Genomic DNA, 14,328 nt, shown 5'->3' with positions numbered 1-14,328 from the left:
TTGAACTTTTGGGAAATTTTGGGTGGATCCTGAATAGTACCTCTGTAAATATGAAATATGAATGACCATCTAGGGAAAGGGGCTCTCCTAACCAGTATAAAATGTTTGAGAATGGACAGGTGGACAAAATACTAATGTGAAAGGGATAGCCAATTGAACCAAAGCACAGGTTCTATTCTAGTTGGACAGGAATGTCACCAACACTGGTCCTCCACAATACCATTGGACATTTCCCCTGGCTATGTTTAGTGCTTACTAGTTATCTCTTCACAGGTTCAGCCTCCACTGCTTCTTGATAAGTTTCCCAGAAATGCCAGTTGTCCCACTATCTAGAGAGGCAAATGGTATAGTTGGCCATGGGAAGATAGGATTTTTGTCTTATATCCTTACTCTTGCAAACAGCAACAGCACCATCTTACAAGTTTCAACAAGCTGTGTTTGACCGACAGATCATGCACTCCATGCATGATCTGCATGGGGGTCTGAGGTTCATCACAGTGGAAAGTGGACCACTTGTTTTTCTGGTCTCTGTGCCACACAATCTTAACAGTAATAATGGGCAGAATATTTAATCCATTTCACCCAAGCATTATTGTTTGTTGGTTATAGCACTTGAACTCTGGGCCTGGGCACTGTCCCTGAGCTTTTCAGCTCAAGGCAAAAGAAAGGCCTACTACTTGAGCCCAGCACCAATTCTATTTTTCTGGTGGTTAATTGGAGGTAAGAGTCTCAAGGACTTTACTGCCCTGGCTGGCTTTGAACCCCAATCCTCAGATCCTGAGTAGCTAGGATTTCAGGTGCATGCCACTGGCACCCAGATTTGGACTTGAATTTTAAGGTTACCAAGAGAGTCTGCTTCTGAAACTGTGGTTCCAATGCCATACATCCTTGGATCAGCTAAAGGATCAATCCAGGCTTCAGAGTCCAAGTGGGCAGCTGAAGGAGTTTAGTGAGTAGGACTTTTTTGAGTTCTCCTTTCAGGATATAAGATTAAAACACGCACATGCAAGCACATATGCATCACAAGTTTTTGTTTGGACAAGTGCACATTATGGAGCTCAGTAATAAATGTCATCCATTATTTAATAGTGTTCTCAGATTTTTTTCAGCATTCTCCCAGTGGATTATCAGAAGCAGGGCCTTGGATAATTTTTCTTGGGTTCTTTAGGCCTAGAATTCTTATTCCCCATTTTAGCAGCTTTCTTGTGATTTCAGTTTTTGATGCACTTAATCCTCCTTATTGTAAGTTTCTTGTGCACTCCTCTCATATTCAACTCTTCCCTTACTGGAGATTTCTTAAAGATGGCTTCCTATAGCTCCCACATTTTTATTCTTGGGCCAGAGAATGAAAACACGCATCAAGACTCAAGTTTTCTTTTTGCCTAAGACTCATTCAGCCCATGAAAATCCCCAATCCATGAGGTAATATGCACTCGTCCAATTTTTCCTCTCATGGCCAAAGCATGATTTTAATTTTTATTGGGGTGTTCCTTGGGCCCTTTCCTGACATTGCTGATACACTTTCCATCATTAGCCACAATAGGTGGTGTTTAACCCAACCTTGATCTACCTCAACAAGGCAGGATGTTTCTGCTCCTGAAGGGCTCCCTCCATCCCTCCTTGTATGACAAAGATCCTGGACAATGCTCCCGATTTTTGGGAATACTCTCATAGTATAAGCCAATATGCCAACAAAGACCAGCAACGTGAAAAAAACTTAGCAGGACCAAGTTTAGTTCTGTTAAAGGGTATGGTATTGGCAAGAAGACAACTAAGCAACCACTCTGAGTAGGAAGTCTGAGTAGGAAATAGGTTTTACCCCTAATGAGTTACAAATTCTGGTATTGATCAGAAGTTGTGTTCACAATCTTGCTCAATTGTCTCTTTTGAAGCTCAACTGGCTAGTTTGAAGGGGGATAACATTTTCATAACAATCCACTAAACCAAGCCAACCATGCCAGAAATTGTTAGAAAATTCTTACTAAGCTTGTGCTCTATGAGTTAAACTATGTCCCTAGAACGATTTTAGTTATAGGATATACTTTAGTTAAAATACCTTTTAGTAAGATGATGGCTATGCTTAGTCAATGCTTTCCCTCAAGCAATCACTTTCAGAGCTAAAGTCTCTAACTCCTACACAGTCCATTCCCAGACAGAATTTATTATCAGCAGCTTCCTCTTTGGAATGGAGGCTTATGAGCTTCCAGTTGAACAAACCTTATTCACATATTGCCTTGGATCTCTCAGGCAAACTCACCTCAGCAAGTGGTTATGAAACCAACAGTGGTGTGTGTCTGCTTCATTATAAAGAACCTGTCCTGTACTTCTGGTCCTACCGTTAATAGAAAGAGGAAAGCATACTCTCTCAGGAGGCACGTAGTTATGGACTTAAGCACACATATTGAACCCTGAGCACAGAACACAGATTAGGCTGTAGGATTTTCAGAGCCATCCGAGCTGCTTGGCTGACCGGAGGGCACACTTCTGATGCCACATTTCTGAGGCAAAGCAGTTCTAAGCTGCCAAGACACTATGGTAGGAAGAGGCCTGAGGGAGAATTCTTGGTGGGAAGGAGAAGGTGAAACTTTGGATTTAGGTTTTAGAAAATGCAAGCCACTTTGTGAATTGCTTGAGACATTGAGCAGATCAACATATTTTCTAGCCCTCTAGATGCGGAGTATGAGAACACTACACATAGCAGTTTTTAAGAAGGCAAAAATCAGTGAATGTGATCTAACTAGTGAAGAAAGCATATCCTTTGGATTTAGAATAAATCAATTTCTATCTCAGAACAAAAGGAAGAGAACAAACCACATTCTACAGAATTTAATACCTTAACGATGCTAGTTGGCTGCATTAAATTTTCAATGTTAGTTTCACGCAAGAAAAAAAGGAAAGCCAAGAATTTCTGGACCCTTTGCTAGCCTAGTATTGGTTCTTGTTTTTTGTTTTGTTTTTTCCTAATTCTTTTAAAAAAAACTTTTTTTTGCCTCCTCTTTTGTTTCCCCTTTCCATCCCTTCCCATCTCCCTCCTCCCACCACCACTCTCCCTCCTAAGCCACAGTTGTAATGTTCATTTTTCGACATAACATCTTTTACATCTCATTTCTAATTCTTTTATAGATTCTAGTAAGAAGACAAGAAAATGCAGACATTAGCCTGGTTCAGATTAATCTGTAATCACAGAATCTAAGTTATCAAATTCTAAATCTAGTCTCATAGCTGAAGGCGAAGGCTTCCCTCCCCCCAACATCTTCAGAATAGCAGTATTATTTGTCTCAGGTTTGTTTTCTTTTAAGAATTTGAGAGCAGAAAAGTTTTTAAGCGGGTTTCCTTCAGAGCAAAAACACAGCAGTGAAATAGACTTCTCATCAAAGTAAAAATAGATTATGAAACAGACTCCTTAGAGAAAAGAGGGACCAAGAGCTGGTCGCAAGGGGCCCACATCCCTCAGGTATATGGAGAGCCCTTTGTCTTTGCCCCTTAAGGCATGTTCCTGGATTGATTGGTCAGTGGGTGGGCTTGTGCCACATTGAGTCTCATAATTGATCTCCCAGTCTCAGAGAATGATTATGGAATTTTCCTTATTGGATACCCCAACTCAGAGCACAAGTGTGGAAAACACTTTTGATTGGATGGGAGGTAGAGGGAGACTCCCCAGATCATAGAAACAGTGCATGTTAGCACCTAAAGCTTGTTGGGAGCAAGGTGTTCATTCTTTTCTGTGTCATTCATCCCTGAAATCTTGTAGTCAGTTCCATCCATCGCTTTATCCATAACTACCCAGCTGAAGTGGTTTAACTCCCTCTGAGTAGAACATCTCAATTTGTTACTCACAGGGCACTTTACATTATGGTGTCCCATGAACCACTATGCTGATATAGAGATTGTATGTCTAAATTGCTGTTTTGAAGCAGCAAAGCCTGCTGACTTAAACTTGAACACTTACCTTGAATGCATTTTGATTTCTACTTACAGAAGGCAAATTTGGTTCTTCTTTGAGCCAACATTGTAAGATACCTTTAGCAAATCTAAGGCAGAGAAATTACTGGACTGTATTTCTAAAGTCAGTTGATGTAGGAACCCTCATTCCCCGAGTGCTTGCATTATGTTCACAGACATATATTTTGTTGTGGGAAGTAATTTCGCCTTAAGGTACATTCTGAGCTGCATTCAGACTGAAGATCATATTTGTACATCTGAAAGTATGTACTTAGGAATCTAAGCTGCAGATGAAGCAAGTTCTTAGTAACAGAACAGTATGTTCAATATATAACTGGCAATGACATTTTGATGAACAAATGAAAGAAAAATTATAAAAGGAGTGGTATCAATCAAGCTGCATTGTATTTATTTACTTACTTGTTGAATGATGACCCTTTGTACAACTACTTAAAGGAATATATATATATATATATATATATATATATATATGCAATACTATGTATTTTCTGTGAGTGCATATCAATCCACAGTGTAAGTATCTTGAGGACAGGAGAACTCAAATGACTATAACAATGCAGCTAGTAAAGGATTAGTCTCTTATCTGTTGAAAGCCCAGAGGAAGAAGATTCCAAGAAGATGGAGGCATACCCCAGCATTAGGATATAGCCCTCAATGTCTTGGCCCAAAGTGACCCTTAAAATGCCAGTAATCACTTCCAAGTTCCAGGAAGTGAGGTGAAGTCACAGAAAGAAAAATAAAGAAATACAGAACATGTGTGAACTGTCCTTAAGGCAATATCCTAGATGATATCAGGTAACATTTTCATCTGTATTATCTAAATATTATCATTACTGGGAAATGTTATCACTATTTTACTTAGCCTGGACTTCAGTTAAATCTATTGATTCACAAAGGAAGGGTAGTCGGCACATGAGATATTTTGCTCTGTATATCAAGGGCCCTAGACTCATGTTTAGTGTTTTACCATTTTCTATGGGGAATAGTTGATGCATTTTATGTGCAACTAGAAACTACTTTCAAGCATAAGAAAAAGAAGAAACATGTCTGATATGCTATATATGCTATTATATTTTGAAAATGTGTATGATAACCTCCAAATTAAGGCAAATTACAGAGCATACTCTCATTACATTAAAATACAGTCTGTACTCAATGGAGGGATGCCAGGAGGAGCAAAACAATGAGTGGGAAACAGAACAACGCACAACACAGTGGCACATCAGCTCCACTGGTCATAGAAGAAAAAGAACTAAGCAATCAGAAGACAGTGATGCAAAGGGAGAAATAAGAGGGGAAGAGGGGATAGTCTGTACTAAGCAAAAGGCAAGAAATGTAAACATCACCTGATATGGAAGAATATTGGTATTGTCAAAGCTCATAGAATTCACAAACTTTAAAGACCATGATAATGATAATTTTCCTTGTGTTGGTTAAAATAGGTTTGTGAATTTAAGTATCATGATTGCACAAAACTGTGAAATAAGTGAAAATTATGTAATCACCTATCTCCTTTTTTTTTTAAAGTGGGAGAAGGGTTGGTTTGGGAGGGATGGGTGATTATGTTGTTAGACACCTTGTATTCATATACTGTTTTGTAGAATGAGAACTTGTTTGTACAACTAGTTAAAGATAATAAAAATGAAAATATGTTTTTAAAATTTTTATTTACTTTTTATTGTGAAAATACTGTACAGAGAGGTTACAACATGGGCAAGATAATGAATACATTTCTTATCAAGCATTGTAGCCTCCTCCTTTGTTTCCCCTTCCCATTCCTTCTTTAAAAAACAACCTCACACACGTAAGTGAGATATAGTTTTGAACCCAGGATTATTGAATGTTGGCAATTAAATTGTTTCCCAGACTGTTGCAGTTGTTTTTTTTTTTCTTTTTTGCAATAATTGTGGTCAAATGCAAACAACTTAAATTTTATTATCTTTTCTAAACTCTGTATTAGCATTACCTAGTTAAATAAGTGGATTTCATTTTGATATATCCACATTGGCATTCAGTGTACCTTGCTTATACTTACCCCTTCATCATTCTCCTTCCCCTCTCCCAGGTTTCATTATCTTAATCATTTTAAGAATACAGCATATTTGTAGTAAGTATATTTACAAAATTGTATAAGATCAATGTCCACACTGTTTTCATCCTGCAAGATTCAAATTATGTATTCATTAAAATAATTTTCCACTCTCCTCTGCTTCAAGATATTCATCAAGTATGATTTTGCTTCCTGACTTCATCAATTCGTTTTATGTAACTGATATAAGTAGAATCATGTAATATTCGATCTTTTTATGACTGGTTTATTTCACTTACCACAGTGTCCCAAAGATTCATCCACAATATAGCACCTGTCACAACACAATTCTTTTTAAAGTTTGAATAATATACTACTGTGTGTAGAAACCACGTTTGCTTTCGCTATTCATTGGTTGATATCCACTTGGATTGCCTCTATGTTTTGAATATTGTACAAAATGAATATGAGTGTACAAAGATCTTTTCCAGACCTTGCTTTTAGATCTTTAGAGTATATGCCCAGAAATGGAGTTATTGGATCATATGACCATTCTGTTTTCTTTCTTTTTTATTTTCTGTTATTGGGGCTTGAATTCAGGGCAGGGTCACTGTCCCTGAACTTTTTCTCAAGGCTAGTGTTTACCACTTTAAGTCACAGATCCAATTCCAATTTTCTGCCAGGGTTGGCTTTGAATTTGTTTCTGCTTGTTCATAAACTACATATGCTCAATAGTTGGTACTCACACAGAAGATCAGATTAGAATTTCTGAAGTTAAAATATAGATTTAAATTGCTCTACATATGCACATTTATTTGTGTGGAGGTAGAGGATCAAACAGTCAACGTCAGCAGAATCCACACTCTGAACTCTAGGAATGAATAGGTGAAAATTTTAGCAATTTCTTGCAGCTTTGTGTCTATGATTGGAATTGGCTGTGGCATTCTCAATGGTGATTTTGTTAGGAAGTATAAATTTGTAATTATCACATTGGTTCACAGAAGAATTAGGGTTTGTGCTTTGTAAGTGTCATTTGGTATTTACACGTGAAACTTTAATTTTGCCTGATATCAATACAACACAAATATCTTTATATGGTTTCTGAGTTTTTTTTTATTTTTTTGCATTTTTATTGTGAAAATACCTTACAGAGGGTTTACAATAATATAAGCAAGGTAATGAGTGCATTTCTTATCAAGAATTGTTGCTTCCTCCTTTGTTTCCCCATACTTCCTCATCTCCCAGCTTCCAGCCCCCCACACCTCTCTCACCAAAGTTGTAAACGTCATTTTTTGACATAACGTCTTGTAAATCTCATTGTTGCATTGAGTCCACTTGTAACCCTATTAAACAATTTTTTCCCTTCCCTTCCACATATTATACCAACATCAAATACATTGAAAACAGGGATTATACCATGGGGAAAAGACATACACAGCAACAAAGAAATCATCTTATAATTATGTTAGAAACAATAGAAAGAAAGAAAAAGCATTTGAATACTTATCCTGAATTCATTTCACCTAACATAAACTTATCTGCCCGTTTTGGCTTGTCTGAAACATATACTAGTTATTGCAAATAAGGGAAACCATGGGACCTATGTTTCTTTGGGCCTGGCTTACTTCACTTAATATAATTTTTCCAAGTATTTCCATTTCCTAACAAATGGGAAAATGCCATTCATACAACTCCAAATTTATCAAAGACCTCAGAGTCAAAGCAGAGACCCTGAAAACTTTACAGGACAGAATAGGAGATACCCTTGATCGGAGTTGTTTCTTTCATTAATTTTGATTCTTCTTACAGCAGGCATTTTAAAAATTAGTGGAAAACTTAAGACTTTCTTGTGTTTTGTAGTCCCATTAGTACTCAGTAATCTTAATAAAGAATGAGAATCCAAGAACTAAGTGAAGAAATTGTATCTCCAATCACCTATTCCCTTTCATTAATTACTGGAGCTAAGAGAACCGGCTCCCCAGAATCTGATCTTCCGAATTCAAGAATGAGGTGGGAATAAGACAAGGAAAGAGAGACATAGTAATTTGCACTGGAGTTGCTGTGTTGTCATAATGAACACCTGTTCTCAGGCAATCTTTTTGAATCCCACAGTTAGCTTTTTTGTGCTTTTCTATTAGTATGACAAAGATAACTGACTTTCCCAGATTTAGAGTTGGAAATGTGTGGGAAACATTCCTTTATGTATGGAATTTTCCTTATTATTGTGTATCATTCATTTTGGCTCTCGGTGCCCTTTCCATCCTTGTTGCAAGTATGTATTTCTATAAATGGGACGTTGGTTCATCATTTGTCTTTAAATGATTAAGTTATGTGAATTTGGAAGATTGTGTGATTTGCTGTAGAAGTAAGGTATTATGGTTAGGACCCTTGGTTCCATGTTGGCATTTCTTTGTGGAATTTTTATTGGGGTCCTTACAGATGGACTCATGTGTAAATAATTCTTCCAATATTACAGTATAATCCAGTAGAGTGGGGCAATTCATTAGAAATTTAAAACATGCCTAAAATTCTTTTAAAATATACTTTTAAATATAATATAATAAATAAAAGCTTTGTTTTGTTTTTTTTTTGTAATTTTAATATTATTGTCAAGGTGATGTACAGAAGGGTTACAGTTACATAAATAAGTCAGTAAAGCATTTCCTGTGTAACTTGTTAAACCCTCCCTCATTTTTCTTCCTCTTTTCTTGGCTCTCTCAATCCCACTGCCCAAGTTGTACAGATCATTTCTAAAATATTGTCATTTTGATTTCCTTTAAATAAATATTAGTGCTGTTTCCATCATGGAGCTCCACAATGTGAACACTGGAGCACCACGGTTATACCCCTCTGCCTTGCATATATGCATATATATATATATATATGTATATATATATATATATATATATACATGCCTATAATTTGGGTTCATATATTTGTTTGATTATTTATTTGTTTATTGCCAAAACTGGGGCCTGCACATTGTTCTTTGCTTTTTTCCCCTCAATGCTATCCACAGCTCCACTTCTGGCATTTTGGTGGTTGAAAGGATTTTCTCTGGAGGCTGGCTTTGAACCATGATCCTCAAATCTCACCCTTGTGCTTATGTAGGATGACAGGTGTGAGGCTACTTTATACTTTGACTTTTCATATCATTGTATTATGCATATATTTCCTACCTAATAACATTCTTAGGAATTTCATACAGGGGTTGGGAAGGTGGCTCAGTGGTAGAGCGCTTGCCTTGCATGCATGAGGCCCTGGGTTCGATTCCTCAGCACCACATAAGCAAAAAGAAAATAACCGGAAATGGCGCTGTGGCTCAAGTGGTAGAGCGCTAACATTGAGCTGAAGAGCTGAGGGACAGCGGCCAGGCCCAGAGTTCAGGCCCCATAACTGGACCAAAAATAAAAATAAAAAAGAAAAGAAATTTCATACAGTTCTAAGAACATCACTTAAAATGATTACATGGAAGTCCAGTGCTTATAAATTCCATAATTAATTGAACTGTTTTTATCACTGAACATTTTTGTCGTCTCCCAAATATTAAATGTACCATCAAAGTTCTTTTGGATTTTTCATTCTAGTATTCATTTTTTATAAATAGATAAGTGTCTCCTAGTTAGAAATAACCAAATACAATCTTTCTTCTTACATAAATGTTCCATTTTAACGTTGCTCATCTAAAACAGTAAGTTACTCTTCCCTGTGAAGTTATTCTTTTTCCCAGCATGCAGTTCCAGTTTTGAAACCTTTACACACCTTACCCACTATAGCCTTTGTCTGAAATCCTTCTTGCTATCGTCCAGTTTTTTTTACAGTTTTTGTAAAAACATTCTCCATGGTATATCATTAATAAGAAGGCATATTCAATTAATACCAACTTAATGTCATTATTTCCATGGGTATTTGCATTTTAGCCTGGATCAGAACTTGATTCTAACAGGATATTATTTTAATGGAAGAATCAGAACATCAGTCAGAATGCTGAGATTACCCTTATGAACAAATTTTATCTTTCATTGCTTATTTTTTTTTTGGAATTTGAAGGCTAAAGATTACCAGCTCATATATCCTCTGTTGGCACTGTATTTGATTCTGGTTCCCTGCATCTTGTATATACATTTTTCTAATTTGGGGATGGGAAGGCTAACAAAATGTTGAAACAAGGATACAGGTTGACCAATTGTAACAACGAGATGTACAATACACTATCTTGAAAATGAACTTCACAACTTCAAGGTATGGAGATGGAAGAGTTGGGGAAGTAAGGAGGAAAGGAATTGTAGGAGGAAAACAAACGATGGGTAACAATGCTCAAGAGGAAATGTACTCATTACCTTATTCATGTAACTGTAACCGCTCTAAACAGTATTTTTACAATAAAAATATTTTAAAAGATGACCAGCTTATACTCCCATAGTTAACTTGCTATACACCTTAAATGCTTCATATGGCTGGAAATGGGAAAACAAAAAGAAAACAACTTTCAATATAGATTGTCTATTGTTGTAACACCAAAATGAAAAATGCAGTGCCAAGTGCAGTGCATAGACATTAACCTCAAGAATTCTGAGTTGTTTTCTTTGGCCGGAAATCTCTTAATTTTATTATACATAATATGCAGAAATGCCCTGAAAATTATTCATGCAGAAAAAAAACAGGTCTACAAAATCAGGAAAATTTGACCAAGTCAAAAAAATAAAATAAGACAAGAAAAATTATATTCCTGTTTATATAAAATCTAGGATTAAATATGGTTCTACTAATAGTCTGAAGAAGAAAAAACAATTATTTATGTGAATTGTTATTACGATGATGCTAATATCCGTCTCTTGGATTGTTCCCTGTATTAATATGCAGTGTCCGTCCTTGACTTTTTGTATTGATTTTAATGAAAAGTTTACTTTGTCAGATATGAGGATTGCTACACCAGCTTTCTTACTGGGGGCATTTGATTGGTAAATCCTTTTCCAACCCTTCACTCTGAGTTTGCTTGTATGTTCGGCTGAGAGGTGGGTCTCCTGAAGGCAACAGAATGGGTCATGTTTTCTGATCCAATCTGTAGTTCTTTTTCTTTTGATTGGCTAATTAAGCCCGTTAATATTAAGTGATAGTATAGAGCGATGCATTGTGGTCCCTGTCATTCCCTGTTTTCCTAAGTTTTTCTTCTTTCCTTTCCTCCTGGGCTTGCTCAGTTAGACTTCTATTACTGCCTGTCTGGTGCAGGTCCTTGTTCCTGGTTGCTTTCTTCAGGTTGTGTTCCCTTTTTTAGTATTGTTTGTAATGCTGGCTTAATGTTTATATATTCATTTAGTTTGTCTTTGCTATTAAAAATTTGCAGCTCTCCATCAAATGTGACTCCTAGCTATGCTGAGTATATCAGTCTGGGTTGGCAGTTATTGGCTCTCAGGGCTCGTATGGTACTTTCCCAGGCCTTTCTTGCATTCAGTGTTTGTGTGGAGAGATCTGCAGTGATTCTATTTTTTCCCTTTGTAATATAGCTCCTTCTTCATTTTTGCTGCATGTAATATTGTTTCCTTATTATTCAGATCTATCATTTTTACTATAATGTGTCTAGAAATGTTTCTCCTGGGATCCTGCTTGTTCTATATGCTTCTGTTATGTAGGTAAGATGTTCTTTTTTGAGATGGGGAAAATTTTCACCGATTTTCTTGTTGAATAGGTGTTGAATTCCCTTGCTTTGATATTCCTCACCTTCGTCCACTCCAATTATACGAAGGTTAAATTTCTTGTCACTATCTGCTTGCTCTTGAATTTCTCTTTGGCATATTTTAAGTGATTTTTCCATATCTGTCATTTTTTGGTCCAGTTGGTGTATTCTGTCTTATGTATCTGACACTCCAAATTCTATTTCGTTCACTCTGTTACCTGTGGCTTCCATTGTGGTTTGCATGGAGGAAATGGACTCATGTATGGATTCAATGTTGGTTCTCAAAATACTGATCTCACCTCTTAACGAGGAGTGTACTGCCTCTATTTTGGCACTTATCCCACTTCTTAGTGAGGTGTGTGCTGCCTCTATTTTTACGTGTACTTCCTGTTTGACATCTTGCGTCTCTTTCAATAGTTCGTCCTTGTGTTCTTTAAATTTCTTGTCTATTTCTCACTTTATTTCTTGATTCATTGCCTCCAGCATCTCTTGGATGTAGCTTTTGCCTTCCATTTCTGCTTTGCTCCCACTGGGGCTCTCCCCTGCTGGCTTTTGGGGTTAGCTTGCTATCCTGGGTGTTAATAAACCTTGTAATTTTTCCCTGTGATTTTCAAATGGGGATTCAGGGATTATTGGAGACTAATCTGAAATTTTGTTTTGGTCAATATGTGCCTGTCTTTGCTTGGTTGTTGTTTCTAACTGCTGGTAGAGAGAGTTTGTAACTGATCTCGGTTCTGTTGGGGGCCGATCTCCAGCTGCTGGTCTGACCCATATAGGGTTCTCAGCTCTCTGCTATAGATCACTGGCATTTCCCGCCTTTGGAAGGGTTGATCAGCCTAGACTGCTCCTGATTGCTCCTACAGGTGCTCTTGGTGAGATCGGATGTGCTGGATGCACTCTCCCAGATGCTGGAGTCTACTATGAGCTCCTGATGTTTTTAGTTTTTTTCTCTTGGCCAGTTGTGGGCTTGAACTCTTGGCTTGGGTGCTGTCCCTCAGCTCAAGGCTGGAACACCACCATTTGAGCCACAGCACCACTTCTGGCCTTTTCTGATTATGTGGTGCTGAGGAAGCAGATCCAGGGCCTCATGCACTCAAGATTAGCACTCTACTGTTGAGCCACTTTACCAGCCTGAGCTCCTGACTATTATCAGGTGCTGGTACCCTGTGTTGTCCAATCTTCAGCCTCGAATATATGGGTCAGGTTCTGGTGGGATTTAGGGCTTCTCTTGTCCTGAACCCCCGGGTCTTTTTCTGTCATAGGCATGCTTCCCAGGGGGTGCAGTTCCCTTTTTTTCTCCCCTCTGCTGAGGCGTATGCTCAGCTTCTGACTTTAGTTGGGAGGAGTTGGAAGTGTTGCTCAGGCACCGGATCCACAGGCCTAGTCCTGGCCCCCAGCTTGGGGCATGCCAGTTGTACCTGTGCTGCTGTGTATCCCACCTAGGGTATTCATCCTGGGGTACACAGTTCAAATCTCTTCCAGTGTTGGGTGTCTTGACCTAGGGGCACTGTTTCTGGCTTAGGAGTTTAAGCTCCCGTCCAGGGGCGCTCTTGCTCTAGACTGGCCACTAGCCAGCTGAGTGTGCTCTGTAGGCTGGTGGAGCTCTCGAACAGTTCCCAGTTTTAGTGGGTCCTGTGGTCCAGCTGTTGGGGTAGGGGGTCTCGGTCAGGGTCTGGGGATTCCCATCAGCTCTGATCTCCCTGGAGGGATACACTGTCCCCTGTGTGGTTCTCACCCTGGAGCTAGATGTTTCTGTGTGATTTGGTCGTTGGTTTCCATTTCAATCAGAGTTCAGTTGAGGTGGTTGTGGGCTTGGCTGGGCTGGGAAGTTGTGTCTCTGTGTGTTTCTCTTCTCTTTTCCTTGGTTAAGGCTGTTTGTGTCCATGTTGTGGGAGGGCCTCTGGCCTCTGCCCAAGAGGAAGGGGAGGGGCTTCCAACCAGGATCTGAAAGCTGGGTTTTGTCTCTGTGCTCTCCGGATCAGCACCAGTTCGTTGCAGGTCTTCTGCTCTGGTGTTCTGTGGGTTTCCCGTGTAGCTCTGAGGCTCTCACTGTGGGTCCGAATTCCCAGCTTGGAGGTTTCTACGTTCATCACGGTAGACTGACACCGGTACTTCATGCTGATTCTCGCAGATGATCTGCAGACATCCCCCTGTGTCTCTGGGACTCTGGCAGCCCCCGCAGGGCTGGGCTGGCAGCGGCTTGGTGCACTGCTTCATGGCCAGTAAAGATTAGGGAGGGCTCTTCGCGTTTCTCTCTTCTGAAATTTTTCTTTGTCTCTTTCTTTTTTTGTTTTTTTTTTTCACCTCCTGTTTTTCTCTCGGTGTTCGATTTTTTGTTGTTGTCTGTCTCTTGGGGAGATTAAGCATTGGAACTCAAACTCTCTTTTTGGTTGGGGAGAGCTGTGGCATTTTCCTACTGCCCTGTTGCCATCTAGGTCCTCCCTCAGAAAAAATAATAATTTAAATCAGTTTCATTTAACCTTTTTCTTTCTTACTCAGTTTATTTAAATGAACTTTATATGCCTAAGAGGGATATTACACAAAATAATCTTTCTATGTATATATTTTTTGCTTGTTTCTGTGGTGTCATGTCTCAAATTCCTTAAACTTTTTGACGGAAACATCCTCATTTTGGCAAATATCCAGATTGGAAGGGAAGGGA

The 14,328-nt window shown here is 38.5% G+C and overlaps 1 protein-coding gene across 1 annotated transcript in view; it reads right to left on the bottom strand.

Annotated features, from left to right (window-relative positions):
- LOC138822795 (GATA zinc finger domain-containing protein 14-like) overlaps nt 1-13,783 on the bottom strand; it is a 74,014-nt gene extending 60,231 nt beyond the window's left edge. The window contains exon 1 of the mRNA XM_070015719.1: nt 13,605-13,783. Within this exon, the coding sequence (XP_069871820.1) occupies nt 13,605-13,783 (179 nt within the window). The remainder of the gene's footprint in view (nt 1-13,604) is intronic.
- Between the last annotated feature and the right edge of the window lie 545 nt (nt 13,784-14,328).

Source organism: Dipodomys merriami, unplaced genomic scaffold, assembly GCF_024711535.1.
Source record: "Dipodomys merriami isolate MVZ:Mamm:240054 unplaced genomic scaffold, mDipMer1.0.p SCAF_1157, whole genome shotgun sequence".
In the NCBI taxonomy this organism is placed as follows: Eukaryota; Metazoa; Chordata; class Mammalia; order Rodentia; family Heteromyidae; genus Dipodomys; species Dipodomys merriami.
Note: the sequence above shows the minus strand (reverse complement) of the source record. Positions and strands in the feature narration are given on the sequence as shown.